General features: G+C 39.1%; 1 protein-coding gene across 1 annotated transcript; it reads left to right on the forward strand.

The window, feature by feature from the left end:
- The first annotated feature begins 1,187 nt into the window (after nt 1–1,187).
- Yod1 (YOD1 deubiquitinase) lies at nt 1,188–8,645 on the forward strand. Its single transcript, XM_020170210.2, has 2 exons — nt 1,188–1,929; nt 2,900–8,645. The coding sequence occupies exons 1-2, from the start codon at nt 1,587–1,589 to the stop codon at nt 3,601–3,603; spliced, it is 1,047 nt and encodes a 348-aa protein (XP_020025799.2). The 5' UTR covers nt 1,188–1,586; the 3' UTR covers nt 3,604–8,645.
- The last annotated feature ends 11,837 nt before the right edge of the window (nt 8,646–20,482 follow it).

The following is a 20,482-nucleotide window of genomic DNA, read 5'->3' on the forward strand; positions in this document are numbered from 1 at the left end:
GCTGGGGGCGGGGTTAATAAAAAGTCTCAAGTGTTTTGTTATTCTCGCGAGAGCAGACTATTGGAGCTGTCTTGAGGAGTGACTGATGAAAACACTGCGAAAATTAACGCCTTCATTCCTGAATCCCCGCTAGACTTCGTTACTTCCATAAATTGGAACATAAGCTTTCAAAAGTGCTTTGCAAGCTGCCGCAGTATTTGAACTGATTACGCCTTAGGGTGTTTGCGTGCCCTTTGCACAGGTCAGACGCTGCCAACCTAAGTCCACTGCGATCTGTACCAGACCTGAACTCCTGTACCCATCCGTACACCTCAGGACACTTCCGACCACCTTCCTTTTTGGCCCGTCCTACTTGGACCCAATATCACCTATTGCAGTCACCTTGAAGAACAGGGAAGGAAAACTCCGCCAGCAAAAGACTGAGTGCTGAAAGGTGTGAAAAGATGCAAAGATTTCCTATAATTGATTCATAGAAAGAGGCTTTTAGTGGAGTTTGCACATTCTAAGTGAATTACACCTTTCATATTTGCCCCAGCACGCCCGTTTGATGCGTTATTCTATTGACAAATCCTCTGGGCAGGTGGGATTTCTTGCTCTAAATTCAGGATAGACAAAATAATAAGCATGAATTTCAAAGGCAAATTTATACCTTCTTCACCTGGGAAGTAAACCATCTTTCAAAACAGTTCAAATATTCTGCAGCTTTATACAACTCCCAGCGTGTTATAGCGTCTTGCCGTCTCTGTGTCTTTAACCCCTGTCTTTATGCATTCGGTATTTATTGAACACTTTTTATTTGCAAAGCACAGCCTCAAGTTCTAGACATACGGGGTTGAAAATGGTCACATAACCTAAGATTATCCCATGGCTATCTGTCTCTTACTCCCCACCGCTCTCGACTACAATAAGTACTTGTTATACGGAAGGTAGGAATGAAGTCTTCATACTTATATATTCAGGAACTGAATTCGGATGACATGAGTTAGCCCTCTACATTCCTCCTCTATACAGCCACCACCTGAATGAGGCAATTGCCCTATGGCCAGATGCTGACCTCACACTGTGCTTTCTGATGTGGCAAATGTACATTTACAGGTTACAGTCCCAGGGAGGTGGAAAGGCAAGTCGTCTGCCCCCTTAACCCTAATGAGTCAATGTTTGGTGCAGCCAGGAGACTAGTCACGAGTCTCTGATTGTTTTTGACAGGTCCTTTGACTCACTGACTATGCTTGGCATTCGTTTGCGTTCTCGACTATGATTCTGTTTCTCCTGGTGTGGTTTGGAAGGCCTAATTTAATCATTTCCGACCGGAATACAAGGCTACATTCCACCCTACTTGATTCAGGAACTGCTTCCCCCGCCCTCTTCCCTTGAGCATATATGCTGCCGACGCCGAGGGCGCCTCACTCGCCGTACAGGTAGCGAGAACAGCAGTCCTTCACGAATACCTACAAACCATCCTTTGACTCGTCCTGGTAGCCGGAAAAGTTAGCTGTAGCTTTAAGAGAATTCGCGCTTATTTAAGTGCCTAGAGCCGAGTCCGGGCCAAAGTATCGCGAGAATTGTAACAGCGGCAACTTCTCGCGATGTTTGGACCTGCCAAGGGTGGCCATTTTGGAGTCCACCCCACCGCTGGTTGCCCTGGCTGCGTCTCCCAACCTGCAGCCGGGACCAAAACTGGCCCCGCGGGTGGCCGGCCTGTGGGCGGCCGGACCGACACCATGTGGCGGCTCCGCTGCAAGGCCAAGGACGGCACCCATGTTTTGCAGGGGCTGTCCAGCCGGACCCGGTTGCGGGAACTCCAGGGCCAAATTGCCGCCATCACCGGGATCTCTCCTGGCGGTCAGCGAATCCTCGTCGGATTTCCGCCCGAGTGTCTGGATCTCAGCAACGGGGATACCATTCTCGGGGACTTGCCCATCCAATCAGGTAAAGGGATTGGGGCGGGAGCCGGGGGAAGTTCTGGGGTTGAGGGGTAATGAGGGGAGAAGATGGAAGCAGCCCAAGCAAGGTGGCTATGGGTCGGCCGGGGGCTTGGAGGACAGGGGTGAGTTACTGAGCAAGGAATAGAGAACAGCGATGGAGGCGGGAGCAGATGTCTAGCAACTCCTTGTCTTCACACATGGCGTCCCCCTTCCCCAATCTGCTTTCAGATCTACCTCGAAACTGTCCCATTCATTTTTGTTTTCTCCGAATTCACAAAAATGCAGGACCTGAGTCTCCGTCTCGATGGTTCTTTTTCCCTATTCTGATCTGCAGGTCTGAATCGTGCAGGGTGCTTTTTTGTTACTGTCCTTTCCCGATATCAAAGGGACTGATTTTTGCAGTCCCTTTGATATATACTTAACTTGACAGATCTGTTTATTGTAAGGTTAGCTTTCAAACATCCACGAAAAGCCCTTTCAAGTAATAACAAACAGCAGTTCTTTCTGCCCGGAATTAAAACTTGAGTGGCAGCGTTGACAATTAAAAGCTTCCATTGTGTGTCAAAGATCCTGTAAACCCTAAATAGGGTAGGCAGTGTGGAGTTTTTGGAGGAGAACCCCCTAGTGGCCTAGTCTATGATGAACACCTGGAAGACTTGTGTTTTTAGATGCAGTCAGCATAGAAGGAAATTTTGGTTTTGAAATGCATTTGTGGGGTTTTTTTTGTTGTTGGTGCTAGGGCTCACACTGGCTAGGCAGGCACTCTGCTGCTTGAAACACATCATCTATTCCTTGAAATGCATCTTTTAAAGAAAGTATAAAGGTGTGTATACCCAGGCCTCTTCACTAAATTGAGATACGCCTGAAGTAGTTTCTTGTAAGTCCTTTGCTTTGTAATTTAAAGACTTGACTAGTAAACATCCAATTTCATCTGTAATTTCTCTGCAGTTCTGGATTTGTTTTATTTTTAACAGGCGACATGCTGATCGTTGAAGAAGACCAAACCAGACCCAAACCTTCGCCTGCATTTCCAAAACATGGTGCTCCTAGTTATGTCAGGGAAACTTTGCCTGTGCTTACCAGAACCTCGGTTCCAGCAGACAACTCTTGCCTCTTTACCAGTGTATACTATGTCGTTGAAGGAGGAGTCTTGAATCCAGCTTGTGCCCCTGAGATGAGACGCCTCATAGCACAAATTGTAGCAAGTGATCCAGACTTCTATAGTGAGGCAATACTGGGAAAAACAAATCAAGAGTACTGCGACTGGATCAAAAGGGATGATACTTGGGGGGGAGCAATTGAAATATCGATTTTGTCTAAATTTTATCAATGTGAAATATGTGTAGTAGATACACAGACAGTAAGAATCGATCGTTTTGGGGAAGATGCAGGATATACCAAAAGGGTTCTGCTTATCTATGATGGCATCCACTATGATCCTCTCCAGCATAACTTCCCTGATCCAGATACCCCTCCTCTGACCATTTTCTCCTCTAATGATGATATTGTTCTTGTACAAGCACTGGAATTAGCAGATGAAGCTAGAAGAAAGAGACAATTTACTGATGTAAACCGCTTCACCCTGAGATGTATGGTGTGTCAGAAGGGATTAACTGGACAAGCCGAAGCAAGGGACCATGCCAAGGAGACAGGCCATACCAACTTTGGAGAAGTGTGATCTATGCATGATGAGGGTTGAAGCCTACTACCTCACAGATCCAGAAGGCTCTGGGTTTTCCAATAAGCTATTCGTAACCCTAAAGAACAAAAGGACACAATGCTTGAACCATCCTTTTAACTTAAACCACTAAGACGCTGAAATTCCTTGTTAAGATTAAAATTAGTGTGCAAGTTTACAGATGTGTGTCTACAGTGGTGATACATGCCCTCTTTCTGCTAGGGTGACGGAGTGGTGGTACTTACCATCTACTGACACTAACCTGAAGATTGGATTTTATTATTATAGCACCCAGCAGCTTTAACTTTTAGAAGAAAACATCTGATTTTGGGTAATGTGGAAGGATCATGTAAGGCTACTGGACATATGCCACAACCACAGTTTCTCCAATAGTTGATTCCTTTTAATAACTGAGCTAATAGTTTCTAAATTATGAATTGATTCATCAAATGAAGATACTCAGAATTGTCAAAATTGATTTTATATTGCAATTTGGTAGACTTTATAAGTGTGTACTTAACCACTTATAAGTGCAATTCAAATAGAATTGAGTCTATTCCTTGAGGATGTTTTCTAAAACAGGAATTGCTAGGGTCCTGTTGAAGATGGCTAGTGTATAAAAGTAAAATGGATGAGGGGAAAGGTGCCTGAAGCAGCTTACTGAAGCTTTAAAAGACCGGCCTCGTTTCAATGCAGTTCATGTATTGGTCTTTGTCACATTGGATAAGATTTTCAAATTAAGCAGGGTTTTCTCTTTTAATTGAAGTTTCTTCAGATTTTTGCTTTTTTTATATGCAGATTTGTCTGGAGGGATTTAGTTTCCTAAGCTTTTTTGCTAAGAGCACTTCCTCAAAAACAAAAACAAAAAAGCCTTCATCTAAAGTGATAATATTCCAGTTTGGTTTGGTTTTTGTAAGACTTTTGCATATCGAAACAGTGTTTGTTTTTGTGCTAGCTGTGTCCCTCCACTAATGCTCTTTTGAATAGTCCACATTTTTGCAAGTTAACACTTCGCTTACTTGCTATCTTTGACTTTCAAACAATTTTAAAGTAATTGATGTAATACCGTTGAATGAGTTTATTTCACTTCCAAAGTATGAAAGTTTTAAAACCCTTGCCTTATTCAGCTTTCTCAGAATTCTGCTTCTTCCTAATATCAGATGTGTAGCCTTTTGCTTGTTGGATTGATCCTGAAGGCATGCCCTCTAAAACTTAGCTTCACTACAAGATCTTCCAGATAAAGCTTTCTACCTCTTAATTCTTCTGAAGATCAGGGATGCTAAATTATAACTTGTTAGTGTATTATTTCATACAATGTGAAGAGGCTTGATGTGAAGTGTTGTTATCTGGGTCTCATTTTTTATTAAGTATATTATTTAGAAAACTAATAGAACACTTTAAAGCACTTATATCTCTTTCCACATATCTTGGCAAATGCTTTAAAATTGAGATTTACCTTTAGAACTTTCACTTGGTAAAGGTGGCCATGTAAAATTTCGTTAAACAATTTAGGGGAAAAGTAACTTTTAAGGAACAATTCACAAAGTATGCTTAAATGTTCAGTTGACATTTCTTGAGTATGTTTTGTATGGATAGCTGTTTTAGGCATTATAAGTTATTATGGTCAGTATGAGTTGAAAGTGTTTAATTTTCTTTTTTACTAAGCCTTAAAAATAGCACTTGTGAGCTTAGAATACTTAATGTTTGGCAATCATAACATGTACGAATGAATATGATAAGAAAATCTCTTTGTACCTGTCATCTGCTCTAGACAGTTTTTGTATCTCTTTCATTTCTCCCAGGAAATACTAAATTTAAAACTATAAATTAAGAATGTACCATTGGGAAACATCCATCAAAGTAAGCTTTATGCATCATTGTTCATATGTGTTCCTTTCTCTGTCACTTCAGGAGCCATATTTCACATTTGCTTACCCAAGTTTTAGATCTACAAGTTTATTCATGCAACAAATATCTGTTGAGTAATTTATAATGTGTCAGGCATGGTAGAAATGTTTCCCAACATAATTTTTGTCACTTTATATTATCTACAATGAATTTAGCAAAGGAAATAGAACACTAAATTTTTACAAAATCAGGCCCTTTGTTTTAAGTGTTTTGTCAAATATTTGACTTATTGTCAAGTGAGGGATCATTTTTAATTCTATTTTATTTTTTACCTGGTTGTCCATTCACCAGGTGGACACTAAATCAGATTCCTTTCAAAGATGACCATAATCATTTGCTGAGAGTCCTCTCTGATACTTCAGTGTTCTGATCATGGAAAACTCAAGATAAAGCATTATTTGCAGATCATTTGATTTAATTATTATGGGTTAAAAACCTAAACTTCTCATTCTAAACTCAAATCTGTAAGCCTCACAAGATTTAAAGGATTTTTCATTTCTACTGTGCTCATTAAGCTCTTGAAATTAGTTATTACTGTGAGTAAATTCTCATCTTGAGAATTTTGAAAAATCTATGGATTTAGTACTTGCAGCAGGATTAAAAGAAATTTTGTCCTAAAATTGCACTGGAGCAGAATGAAACCTTTCTTCCTATTCAGTTTTTGTATGTCATACAAGAATTTCTTTTTTAAAGAAATAAGGACAGTTTACATTAGTGGCCAAACAAAACAAGTTTGCGCTTATTCCCACTCCCCACCTCCTCCTTTTCCTTACTCTTCTTTGGATTACAAATTAAGTGTAGATCTAAGAAGATGTGCTCCTAAATAGTGATTTCAGAAGTCAAAATTAATTTTTCTGAGAATTTTGTGATTTGATAACCAAACAAAGACCTCAGAATGTTACATCTTTTGCTAGTGGTTCATGGTTGACTTATTAATTGTTCCCATGAGTGAGAAATGGTCATAGTTAAATGGTACTCTTGAAGCTTGGCTGGTGGTTAACCTGACCCTGTTGTTAAGGACTGTTACACAGACACACACACCCACCCCTGTGCCATGAAGTTCAAGTCCCAGCAAAATCAGAATCAGGAATTAACATTACTTGTGTATCCATATATGCTCCTAAGTGCCCACATCTGACTTGCTTACCTAGTTTCTTCCTTCTGTCCCGTGTGGGAATTAAAACATGGTTATTGCAAGTTGCCCTAGCTAAATACAGTTTCTTGGCTTTGAAGAAAATTACTCTGGGGAGTATGTAAGATTAAGCAACAGTGACTTTTTTTTATATAATCAGGTGGCCTTCTTAAACTTAACATATATTAAGAATTATGTTCATTCATGTGTTGAGACATTATTATTTCCAGCACTTTAAAAAAAGATGGAATAAAAGTTTACATAGCCCTTTTGGGATCTTATTGAGGACATTAAAATACAATTCTTGGGCTGCTAGCCATCAGCTCTTCTTTATCAGCAACTGCTGTCAGTGTTTAGTGTATCTAGTGTATTACATTTTGGTGTTTTGATAACAGTAGAACTCAATTTCAGTAACTATTAGGAGTCTGGCCTATGCCCTAGCATAGAAAATGTTACTTGTTACTATAATGTGATCATCCTTTATCATTTGCTTTACATCACAGTGTTCAAATTTGTCCTTGTAGCACAAAGATGATTGATAATTTCTGAAAGACTAGATTCTGAAAGCTCTTCATTTGTTTCTGAGGAAGCTTTTTTTAAGGAGGCTGATTATTTAGTCAGAGGCCTTAAAAGTGTCCTATAAGCAAGTCTAAAGTAAAACACTTGATTGGAATAAGCTGCTTTGTTATTTTGCTTTTGCGATTCTGGGTATTGAACCCAGGGCTCCATGCATGCTAAGCAAGCACTCTACCAGTGAGCTATATCCCCAATTGAAGATGTTTTCTTAATAAGCACTATAATATTTCAGCACATTTCATCAAACATGAATGAATTTAAGACTTCCCTGATCATGGGGAAATGCTCGCTGGCATTTTGTTTACAGTGCTTTGAATGTTTGACATGGAAATTTGATACTGAATTGTGGGGTGCTGACTTAGGTCTTAATTCACATGCATTTAAAGGAAGTTGATAAGCTTCCCTATGATATTTTGAATTGAAAGGAGAAAGGGGTAAGAGACTTAACATACCACTATAAAAGGAAGAGATTGTCAAATGAATGCATTCCAGTAATAAAATGTGCTTTCCAAAAAAATTTTTAAGCAATGCCTTTCTGTCACTCCAACCTCTTTTCTCCATTTCTTGGTGTAGAATGTAGCAGGGCCGTAGGTCAAAAAGTTTGTCATTAAAGTATAAGACCATGATACAAGCATTTTGCTGTGATGCCCTTTTATACTTATGTTTTTAAAATTCTAACCTGCATGTAGGAGGTTAGGAACAGTATAGATATGATTTGGTTAAGGCTATATGTAAACAAAGGTTACCCTTAGAAAGGTTTAGGATTTTTACTAAGATTCCATGAGTCTGACTTTATAAGTGGTATAGAATCTGTAGTTAATTATAGCCCATAAGTTACTTAAAGGACCAGGGGACTCAATTAATGTCAGTTTTCCAGTTCACATGGTGCCATTCAGGACTCGAGCTGTTTGTAAGAAATATATACATAGCAAAGTAATTTTTCTCTTTAAACATTTGAACTCAGCTTAAAATGCAGAAAAAGTACATGGAGCTTGTAAAAAGAGAATTCTCTAACAATAGTCCCATAGTTCCTGCATTGGCACAGTAGAGGCAGAAGTTCCTGAAGCAAGAAGAAAACCACAAGTAGAGACTGTCAAACTTAGAGCTTTAGAGTGTGACTTGAAAAGGTAGTAGAGAAGAGCAAAACAGAACAAAGTTGTTTTTCTTGGCATAAGAAAATATTTTGTCTTAATGAACATGGACAGTGTTTTCTTGTTTTCAAAATGTTCTTATGTCTGTTTGCCAGCATATTTTTCAATGTTAATGCACTGCTGCTACCTGGAAGATGTCTGATCTCATTTGTACGACTCATGATTTAGCCATTGTTATTAAGATGCATTGATTTTATTTATGAGGTGTGTGATTTTAAATATCAAATGCTGTATGCAGTGACTTCTTTTAAAGGAATAAATGAAGTGGAAACATTGTTGTTTGAGGTTATTTTGGGCCAGTGAACAACTATGTACTCATCAAATCACCACAGCTTTGACCTGGTTACCACAATCTCAAATCCCACCAACTTAATTTCTTTCTAATCTCCTGAAAATTACCCTTCAGTGTCCTTTACTAATATTGTCCAGGGGAGAAAGTTGAATTGCTCCTGTTCAACATTTTTTTCTTTGGCAGCACTGGAGTTTGAACTCAGAGTGTCACACTTTCTAGGCAGGCACTCTTACATCTTGAGCCACTCCACCAGCAATTTTTTGGGATGGGTTTTTTTGAGATAGGGTCTCATGAACTATTTGCCTGGGAATGTCTTTCAACCACGATCCTGATCTCTGCCTCCTAAGTAGTTAGGATTACAGGTGTGAATCACCAGCTCCAGACTTCTGTTCATTTTTAATAGACTGAAGTCTGCATGAAGTTTGATGTTTGAAAACAGCAACTCTATGGGAGAATTTCAGTGTCAGCATTTAAACAATTAATTGAAACAACACTGACAATTAGAATTGGTCAGAGTTAGGGCTTCCTAAATAGAACATAACCTTCTCATTGGAAGTTTACAAAATAAAGGAGGGGAATCATAATGCAGTTTACTCAGTTTGTACACCAGAACAAAACACATCTCGGAATCAGCATAAAGCCAACATAAGTCAAGCCAAACATATTAAAAGATAAGTGGGCTCCATTGTGTGATGGTAGCTTGAACAATTAACTCTACCCATAAAGCAGTGATTCTCAAAGTAGGTCATCACTTGGGAATGTGTTAGAAATGAAAACTCAGAAACTAGAATTTGATGAGACCCAACAATTGGTTTTACATCAGTCAACTTGGAGAGGCTTCGGATGGCTTAGATCAGGCCTATGTCCTTGGCTTCATGCAATTTGTGAATTCATTTTCATCATCAACCTAAATACAGTTAATGAAATTGACATAATATAAATCCGGAGAAGACTGGTACTGCAATGAATGACAATTTGTAAGGCCCCAACTCCCAACATTAATCATAAACGTGGAGTTCTGTCATTAAGTCCTAAAACAAACTATTGTGTGAGTCTAATATGGGGGCAACCTAACTTTACAATTGACTGTAGAATGATGTACTAGTACTCAATTCTAATTCCAACAGGGTGATAAGACAGGTTGCAGAAATAGCTGCATCTTAATAGTTAAAAGATGAGAGACAAAGCAATGTTAACGTTAGCCATGTCACCTTGGGATCATAGATGTGGGCTTCACAGCAACACATGATAAAAAAGTAAGGACTGGCAACTCATATGTGAAGGCTGAAGAAACCAGAGGAGAGAAGGATTTCAGGTTGACATGATGGCTAACTTCAACTTCTGGGAAATGTGTGAAAGATGAATTAGATTTATTCTCCAAGGCTCTAGAGGGAAGAATTCAGACCAATAAATATTGCAAAGTAAAATTGCCTTAAAAACTTAAATGGAAAGAGGTGAATGGCTTTGATACTACTTTTTAGAAGCTCAAGTATTGTAATATAGTCTCCTGCATTGTGAGAAATCGTACCGGAAGTCAGAAGGTCTCTGCCATCTTAAAAAATCTATTTTAATGCGCATTATAAAATGACAGTTCCAGCTGGGCGCCTATGGCTCACGCCTGTAATCGTGGCTACTCAGTCAGGAGGCAGAGATCAGGAGGAGCAAGGTTTGAAGACAGCCCAGGCAAATAGTTTGAGAGCCCTATCTCAAAAATACCCATCACTAAAAGAGCTGGCGGAGTAGCTCAAGGTGTAGGCCCTGAATTCAAGCCCCAGCAATGCAAAAAAAAAGATACTTCCCCCCCAAAAATCTCCCTCCTTTCAAATGCTGCTTATGAAATGATAGTACAAAAAGGAAAAAGTCACAAGGTCTTTCCCCCAGTCCTTTACCATCCCATTAGAGTTTAGACAAAACAAGTGTCTTGCACTCTTAGTTATATGGCAGAGGCTGCAAAGAAGAACATCCATTTTTTACAAGTATATTTTTGGAAAGGGAATATATATTGAATTACATCTCTAAACCTGAAATGAGAATTCAGGAATACAAAATAGGCATCATAAGTATATTTTCTATTTTAAGATTTTGTTCTAATTTGGATTGTCATGTCTCAATGTTCATAGATTTTGAATCTATTTATTAAACAAAAACAAGTCCAAAGTATTACAAGCGTATTTCTCTTAAAAATTCACTAAAAGTTTTATGCTCTTTATGTGTAGATATTTAAAAAAATTAAAAATTCATATAGGATCAGTTTTCAGAATGAATAGCCCTTTTTGCATTAGTAAGTCTTCTCTCTTAACCCCTCTGCCTTTCTGACATTCTAGAATTCCTTCTGTAAACCAAAAGGAGCTTTCTGGTCTTATTCCCATGGCATTTCTCAGAATTCAACTGGAGTACTTAATTAGTGAATCTAAGATATTACAGTAAGTGTTGCATTGAATTGGTCATATTCTAAAATCCTAAAGGTGACCCTCTTGAATAATTAGTATAGGCCAACAGCTATATATATATGTTTGGAGTTGTAGATTTCTTGGGAGTCAGGTTTGAAATCAGTGCTAAAGTACAAAATGTATAGACAAAATTATTCCTAATAACCTCTTACCTATCTCACAGAGTATCCAGACATAACCATAACTTAGAAAGCCCAACACAACTTTTCCCAGTGTTGGAAGACTTCATGCTCATTCCTAGAGTGTAGCACTCTGAGGCCCCAGCCAACAATGAGTGTGGTTAACTAGGGCCCTGGAATAACAAGTCTCCAGAGCAAAGTGGCCCCAAATGTTAGATGTGCTATGTTACACATCTATCCTCATCATGATCCAGGCTAGGTAATTTCTCTAAATTCTTCACTATCTTTTTTAGTATAGCAGCCTGAATAACCTGGTCCAACATTCCTGGAAATGGAAGTCCTCAGCGATACCCTTCTTATGATAATCAAGAAATAACTGCCATAAATTTTGTAAAACATACAACCTTGGAAAAGGAAATATCAGTTATGACATATAATTTTTCTGTCAAGAATTGAGGAGAGAGGATTTGGAGCTGTCCAAGAGAGAAAGGTGAGGGCTGGTGGAGTGGCTGAAGTGGTAGAATGCCTGCCTCGCATGCATGAGGCCTTCAGTTCAAACCCCAGTGCTGCCAAAAGAAAAGAAAACAAAATCCTACCAAAAGGCAAGGTACTTTATCAAGTAACCATGAATGTTTTTAGTTGGATATTTATATCAAAGTAAATAAAATATGTCCTTTGTCATGGAAAAAATCAAGTTTTAGAGTTTATTACATGGGATATTCACAAAATTACCCATACTGATTTTGAACAGAGCTTTACAGCTGTTAAAATTCCAAACTTTCTTTTACTCTGACTCAACTGCCTTGCATTGGAGATGATAAATCTCTTGTGAATTTTATTGGATTGAATTACTCCTCCCAGAGCTTGACTATTATAAACTGGTCAAGTTTTTAAACCTATAAAAGAAGAAGGAACAGACTGAATTATGTTGGCCTTCTGCCAAAGTAAGCCTCCCATTAGATCCACCCTTTAAGATCCAAAGATCCAGTTTTGTTTTTCTTACTTTTACAATGAAGACTGAGAAGATGATTTTGAATTTTCTAGTAGAAACTAAGTAATAATTTATCTCAGGTAAACTGTTAAACAGTTCAACAAACCCTCACTGAGATTCTACTTGTTGCATGATATGATAGAAATATCTCAGGATTTCATCCAATAAGCATTTTGTTTGATTTTTTATTTTTGGCAGTACTAGGGTTTGAACTTAGGGCCTTGCACTTGCTAGGCAGTCACTCTACCACTTGAGCCACACCTCCAGTCCCATTCAGTAAACATTTTTGATTGTTACAGTTATGGAACTGCCCTAGGTCCTGGGTCTACACTGGACAAAAAAAATAATAGCATAGGTGCTAGGAAGAGAAAAAAGGGGTGGGAGAACCAAACTAAAATTGGTAAATCTGGAAAGTGCCATTTGAACTAAAATCTGAAGCATGAGTAGGAATTAGTCCTGTAAGAGTAAGATGAACATCCCAAGTCTGAGGTATGACATTTGCAACATGATGTTGCAAGAGAGATCTTTTCCAGACCTGTCTGGCCAAAGTGTGATAAATATGAAACGAACACAAGCCAAAGCTTTAGAAGTAAGCGATGGCCCAGATTTGTAGTATCAGTAGCTATAGTAAGCACTTACCTCACTTCAGAAATACCAGGTTTTATTTATATATATACATATATATATATATATATATATATATATATATACATATATATACATATATATATATATATATATATATATATATATATACATTTGTAAACACACACACACACATATGCATACCCAATTTAGTTTGTAAATTCCATATAGCAGAAATCAGTTGTTTCTCAGCACCTGGCATTATGTATAGAGACAGAGAGTGAATGAATGAATGAACACATGAATAAATGAAGTCAAGATATAAGGAAATGCACACTGACCTTGGCATTTATTGTAAAATCACTAGGGGAACAATAAAGAATTACAAGGAAAGCATCAGATTTGGATTTCTCAAAGAAATGATTTACTTGTACTGGAAAATCCAAGGGGTTTTAACCTGACTAGAACCAGAGGTTCAAATAAAGGCTTTAAAACTCTTAAAGCACCATTGAAATTTCAGAATAGTGAGAACAAAGAGAAGTCCCTGAAATTTAGAATCAAATGCTTTGGGCTTTTCAACAACAACACTGGAAGCTAACAGGCATTAACTTAAAAGTCTACACCTACCCACACTATCAATCAAATGTATGAACAGAAAAAAAAGGTATTTTCAAACATGCAAGAACTCATGCATTCTTTCTCAGGAAACTACTGGAGAATGTGTTCTGTTATAGGAAGGGCGCTAACCCAAGAAAGAGGAGAGTATGAACTCCAGATAATCCAACAAAAAAGAAATAAAAGGATTTTTCCCAGTACTATGTTGGAGACAGATGTCAAAATGATAGCCAGAGAACAGCCTACCCAAATGGAAGCAGAATTCTCTGGGAAATATTTTTTGCAGGATGAAATTGATAAAAAACAAACAAACAAACAACCTAAAGTATTTAATTTACTGAAAAGGGATTTATATAATGGCTGGATCGGGTGAGGGATGAAAGGAAATATAGAAAAGGAAGAATAGAATTAGTATACCTACTAGCTCAACTGTCAATAACGCTTACATAGCCATAATAGTAAACTCTATGTATGGTAAATTAAGTATCATAATACAAGAAAATATGGGGGTGAGGGTGGAATATAGATGTGATGGGGACAGAGCATAGTGTATGAAAGAGAACAAAGTCCTCATCTTCCATAGTGGAAAGTCGGAAAATATCAAGACATAGCATATAAATTGTCATGAACATCAAAAGAATTTGGAGAGTGGGAAATGGGATATTTGGATGTTATCAGGTATTATAGTCTTGTAACAAGTCTCTCTCTCTCTCTCTCTCTCCTTTTTTTCTCTTTGAGACAGGATCTCACTATGTAGCCCAGGCTGGCCTCAAAGTCTCATTTCTCCTGCCTCCACCTCCCAAATGCTGGGATTAGAGGCGTGCACCATCATGCCCCGCACCATTCTGTAACAAGTCTTTTAGAACTATTTGGCTACATATGTGTGAATACAACTTTGGGGAAATTAGAAAGTAAGTAAAATTCTTAAAAGGTAAGGAAATGGAGTCACCATATGTTTACAACTTGAGCTATTATGAAAGGAAGCCAGCAGACAGGGAGGACACAAACAGATAATAGGCTCAAGGGGGGCAGAGGGAGAAATGAAGCTTTAAACCACCAGCAGCTTACATATATTAAATGTTTACTGTGTATCAGGTGCTTTGAAATACTGAGCATGCATTAACTAATTTACCCTATTAGTATCTTCAACCAATGCCATAAGTAGGTTGACTGAGTTTTGGAAAGGTTAAATAACTTGCCCAAGGCCACACAGCCAGGAACTGGAAAAGCAGATTCGAACCTAGTTATTTGGTCTTAGGAACATTAGCATGGTGTATTTGAATGCCGGGAGTAAGTTCAGTAAAAAGGTTAAAATGATGCTGGAGAAGAGAAGGCTGCAGGCACAGAGTTGGTGAGATGAGATCCAGAGCGCAGGTAGATGATGGAATTTCATAGGAAGGACATTTCCTCTATTGTACCATAAAGAAGAAAACAAGTGAAAAGGAAAGAGGAAAGTAGGCCTGTCCATTTGTTGTTGGGAATGTGGAGTTCCTGCCTTCTAGCTGCTGTTTTCTCACTAGTCATTTTTCAGAATTTGTGACAAAGTTATTATCTGAAAATGAAGGAAAAGATAAGTAGGAAGTTCGATGAGAAAAAAGAGTAGACTCAACAATGGGAAATTCAACTTCCCAGAGAAATGGGGTAATTGACTGGCAGTTTGTAGTGCACCCTTTTGGGGTTGTTACTTATGGATTTTAATCACATCTGCTAATATGATCAACATGGAGATATTAGTGGCCTGAAGGAATCAATATCAAATAAAAAACAAGTGCTAGGTTGGTGGAGTGGCTCAAGTAGTAGAGTGTCTGCTAACAACCATGAGGCCTCAAGTTCAACCTCCAGCACCACCCTCCCACACACACACAAAACGTCAGTGCTGGCAAATGAAGCAGAAGGTTGCCATTGACATTTCTGGAAACCAGAACACTAACAGGGAGAAGACAGAGTAATTACAGTCCAGTCTGTCTTTCTTACAGCCATTGCCATTGTTGTGTGTGTTCTGTGACTCTATTGCTAAGGATGCCTCATTTGCTTCATTATAGCAAATACTAATAAATTTATACTGATAGAAGATTTTGTGCAAATTCTACAAAGAGTTTTGCAAGAAATAACAAATTTGGGAAACGATCATTTATTAGACTAGCGATTTCAACACATTAATCTGTGTAGAGCTGTTAAGAGCTTGCTGGGAATCTAAATGTTATCCAGTAATGTTCCCTGGCATTTCCACAATTTGAATATTTTCTATAAAGCTACTGTCATACAACATGATACTTCTTATTTATCGACCAATTTTAGATATCCATAATAATGAGTAAAGTATGTTAGAAGCAAAAAAACAAAATTAGTCAGTTCACTACTAGACACATGTTAAATTGTTGCTATGTAATCAGCTGGAGGCCTTCACAACTGTACCAGAGCCACCGATAGTGTAGTGGCTCAGATAAGGTTTGAGTGTGTCCTCCGAGGACTCATGGTTGGAAGGTCGGTCCTCAGGATGGCAATGGTAAGAGGCGATGGAACTTGAAGAAGTTGGACTTAAGCCAGGAGGTCTTTACAGACCCCACCCATGCTCTTTGGCTTCCTGCCCAGTGAGCTGTTCACCAGAGCTGGTGTCATGTGGCCTGGACTTTCAGACTTCAGAACTGCAGACTAAATATACCTCTTTTTAATCAGTGCACAGCTTTGGGTATTTAGTTATAGCAATGGAAAATTAATACAGACATACTCATAACATCAAAAGATCAAAAACCTGTGAAAACAATTCTGATGTTCCAATATCCATTGCTTCTGAGAACAATGCACAGTTTAACAGTATGGCAAAGGACAACATTGAGGAAAAAAACAATAAGCAACATAGTAGCAGGTTGTCTACCAACACCATCTCAAGGAATGGACAAAGTCTCACTATGTAGCCCAGACTGGCCTGTAACTTGCTATGTAGCCCAGGTTGGCCCCAAACTCATGATCCTTCTGCCTTAGCCTCCTGAGTGCTGGGATTACAGGAGTGCACCACCACACCAGGCTTACAGGCAAGTCTCTTAAGAAATGGACTTCAGGGCTGGCTGGGTGGTTCACTGGTAGAGTGCCTGCCTAGCAAGTATGAGGCCCTGCGTTCAAATCCTAGGACCACCAAAAAAAAAAAAGTAATGAACTTCAGTAACTGAAAAAAAATTATCACCAGTTTTGACAGTATATAACTGTTAGAAGAGTTATACATACAAAATTTTGGTGCCCTTCATGAATTCCAAATTTACAGTGAGAGAGACAGTTACACCAAGTGGGTTAAATCTACAGATATGTCCATTGTGTTAAGAGATGCAGTGAAATAGCACCTTACATCCTTTCCCAAAAGAAGGTAGTGCTTGAGCTGAACCTGGAAAGCAGGATAAGACAAAGCCAGGGGACAAGGGTAGAAAGGGATCCAAGCAAAGAGTGCAGCATGTGCAAAGGCCCAGAAGCATGAAAGCATGGCAGTTTCAGAAAAAAAATGGTTGAGGCCATAGTAAAAAATATGAGAGAAGAAATGATAGGAGCAGCATGCAAGGCCAGCTTGTGAAGGTCTCTTTCATGTCATAATAGGTACTTTTTATTTATTTATTTATTGTGATGCTGGAGCTTGAACTCAGAGCCTTCACCTTGAGCCACTCCACCAGCCCTATTTTTGTGAAGAGTTTTTGAGATAGGGTCTCAAGAATTGTTTGCCCAGCCTGACTTGGAACCATGATCCTCCTCATCTCTGCCTCCTGAGTAGCAAGGATTATAGGCATGAGCCAGGCCCTGGTTCATAATAGGTACTTTGAATTTCATCCTGAGTGCTATGAAGACCCACAAAAAGATTCAAAGGAGAGGAATGATTAAATATGCACCTTACAAAAAGGAAGATGTGTAACAAGTAATTTCTATCTCTATCTCTAAAAAGTCCATTATTCTACAAAGTGTGAAATCCTGAACCAGAGTAGAGAGGATGAAGAATTGGAAAGAGATAATGATAGGTATCTCCCAGGAGATAGTTGAGGATTGCTGTGAAATGCCGAACCTGGCACAGGGAGAGAGGAAAGAGGAAAGTTTGAGGACATTACAGGTTTAGTTTTGAAGTGTCAAGATTTGGTGTTATAAAATTTTGATGACCTCAGCCCTCAAACTTATTAGCACTGGGAAGAAAGAGAGAGCTGAATCTTCTAAATTTCCGTGGTAGATGGGACAAATAAATACTCCCAGAAACTACTTAGTGATTAAGTAATGACAGAACTCCTTCACCCAGAGCTACTTAATTACACCCCTGAGTTCCCCCTTAATTGTTTTAGGCTTAAGACTAATATTACTTTGCTGAGAATTTGGTGACCTATTAGATGGCTTAATCTGGCCTATCCTACACTTTATAGCCAAAGTAAAATGACCCTCATTGGAATTCTGCCCTCCCACCGTACATTCTCTATAAAGCAAGCTCCTGGTTCCCCAGGCCCTACTTGAATCATGAAAACTCCCCCTCCCTCCCTCCCCAGTATTTTAGAGGTCACACTTAGGGCACCAGCAAATAGTATCATGAACATGCAGGGCACAAAACGTTTCCTGAGAATGGTGGCAGCACATTTCCAAAGACACCGGTAGATGTGATTGTGATGTGAATTAGTAAGGGTCATGAATGGCTTGAGCAGAGGCCCACAAGCATCCTTCAGAATCCAACTGTATAGGGAGCCGCAAGAGGAAAACCAATGACTGCTTTATTTTGGTTTTAAAGTGGGGTGTGTGTGTGTGTGTGTGTGTGTGTGTGTGTGTGTGTACATATGGATAGGGGACCTGAGTGCCTCATTGGGAGGTAAGACTGAGAAAGGAAATAGTAAACAACCTCTGACAATGAGGGTGGTTGACTACACCACAACAGGCTGGTGAGGGAGGACAGGGAGTGTGGAAATAGATGAATCAGGTGAGCTAAGCTGTAATTAGATTTCAGAGTCAGGTCATCAAACAAGAATTCACATACAAAGAGCAGCAATACACACTCCTCCTCAAAAGACCTACTTCAATCAGTGAACTTTATTCTTTTGGGTATTTCTGGCTTTGGAAGTCCTCCTTTTTCTGTCATCCAGGCCACCTTCCCAATTGTCTTGGAATCTTAGAGGCTTCTTACTTTTCCAAGCAAAAAATAAAGCAAAGCAAAACCAGTATCAATTCCAGGGAAAACAATTAAAGGACATACAGAATAGGAAACACCAAAGTCAGAAAGATTTCTTTCAGCTAGGACGTATGTGTGCCTTGAAGAATATGAGAAGGCTTGTAACCTCAGCTGTAGTGTTAATGTCCTTCTCCAATTGGGCGTTAGGTATAGTGCTGTTATGCCAGGGGATATCTGAAATATTTCATAAGTTTTTTTTAAAAAGGAATATCTAGGAACAAATATAAAAACAAGAAAGAGTATTTTGTCCTTGCATCTACCCAGAAAAGATAGGGATCCCTCCTGATTATCCTAAATTTATAATGGAGTGAAAAACTGTATCTGTTCATAGACAAGACAGTGCCTCTTATCCTCTTGGAAGTTCAATTCATCTTTATAAACAGATGTTCAATTCACACACCTAGGAAGCTGAATCAACTTCGGTGGCTCCTTCCATTGAACTTCGGATTTGGAGATGCCCTTCCTGTTTTGTTAACAATTATGACATCACGCATGTTTGAATGACACATCAGGAAGAGAGGTCATAGCCCTGAAGTGCTCAGTCAGCTCTGCTAGCTGGTAGGGTACTGGGTTGTCCCAAGCTTCCTCAAATTCCCTTCCTAGTCATTAGTCTGTCCTGCCTCTTCATCTTGGCCCCAGGCTCACTACACTTCTTGTTTTCCTCCCCAACTCTGATCACAGAAAGAGAAAAGATGAAAGCCGTGTGTCATCTTCTAAAACATATGAATAGCTATATCACAGAAGTGATATAGGAGAGGATGACTCAAATGGTTAGAATTAGACCTGCAAATTGTCTATGTATTTCATATTTCCCACTTGGGATAGTCTTCAAAATAGAAGCAGACACATCATGCTAAAGCGTAGCAACCTCAAGGGCACAGTGCCTGAATTAAAATCCCTGCTCTTCCATTGATCTTGGCAAACTATTTAACCTCCCTGTGAAATTTGGATAGTAACGGTGTTTTCCTTTTGGAGTTGAAGCAAAAATGAGATGATACATGAAAATGCTAAGCACATAGCAAGAGCTCAACTATGCTTGGATTTTAACTTTTTCTTCTTGCCTTTTTAATGCTAGTAAGTAAAATACCTGAAAAGTTGATACGTATTAGCAATAACCGACATCCAGGAACAACCAGCTTCCAGGCAAAAATCCTCACTGGCAAGAGTGGCCTCCATACCTGGAAGAAGCTTTCTTCCAGAAAGCTGTGAATTTCTACCTACTTTCTTCTTCCTACAGGTGTCAAAAATCTGCCCATGAAAGGAGACAAGAGTTGCTAACCTGGTTGGTACCTTATCTTATGTTTATTAACTATTCATTACCACCTTCCATGATCAGCTAAAAGATACCAGAGACCCAAATGATGGAATTCAAGGCCCTTCCCTCCAGACTGTCTGGTCACTTGTTCATCACGACAAAGACCTCGAGGGAGAGAAAATGGTTTCATTTCCTCCCAGAAATAAAGGAGGCCAAGAGGATTCTCAGCAAGTGCCGGGGTGTGGATGGCTCAAGGACACCAAGCCAAGCCCCTTCTCTTTATGTGGCCTGAGTGGAGTTTGTAGGCTTATGAGCTGCTAGAAAAAGGCTTGCCATGAACATGGTTCTGAACAGCTAGAAACACTAGTGGCAAAACTGCCCACAAAGGATTTTAGCCTGGAGAATTCAGAGGAATACTTAGCTCCAAGTGGAAAAGGCAATTCTAAATCAAGTTTTCAAAAGACCCTTACAAAAGCACACTGCCCAGTGGAACTGTCTGTGTTCCCTTATATCAAGATTAAAAATCACAGTATCTTTGGCCTACTCCCAGTCAATTCCTTTCTCTCCTTTCCTGTACTCCCCAGTTTAAACTTGCTCAATCTCCTCCCCTTCAGCCCTCCTTTTTTTTT

Source organism: Castor canadensis, chromosome 11 (genome assembly GCF_047511655.1).
Source record: "Castor canadensis chromosome 11, mCasCan1.hap1v2, whole genome shotgun sequence".
NCBI classification, from domain to species: Eukaryota; Metazoa; Chordata; class Mammalia; order Rodentia; family Castoridae; genus Castor; species Castor canadensis.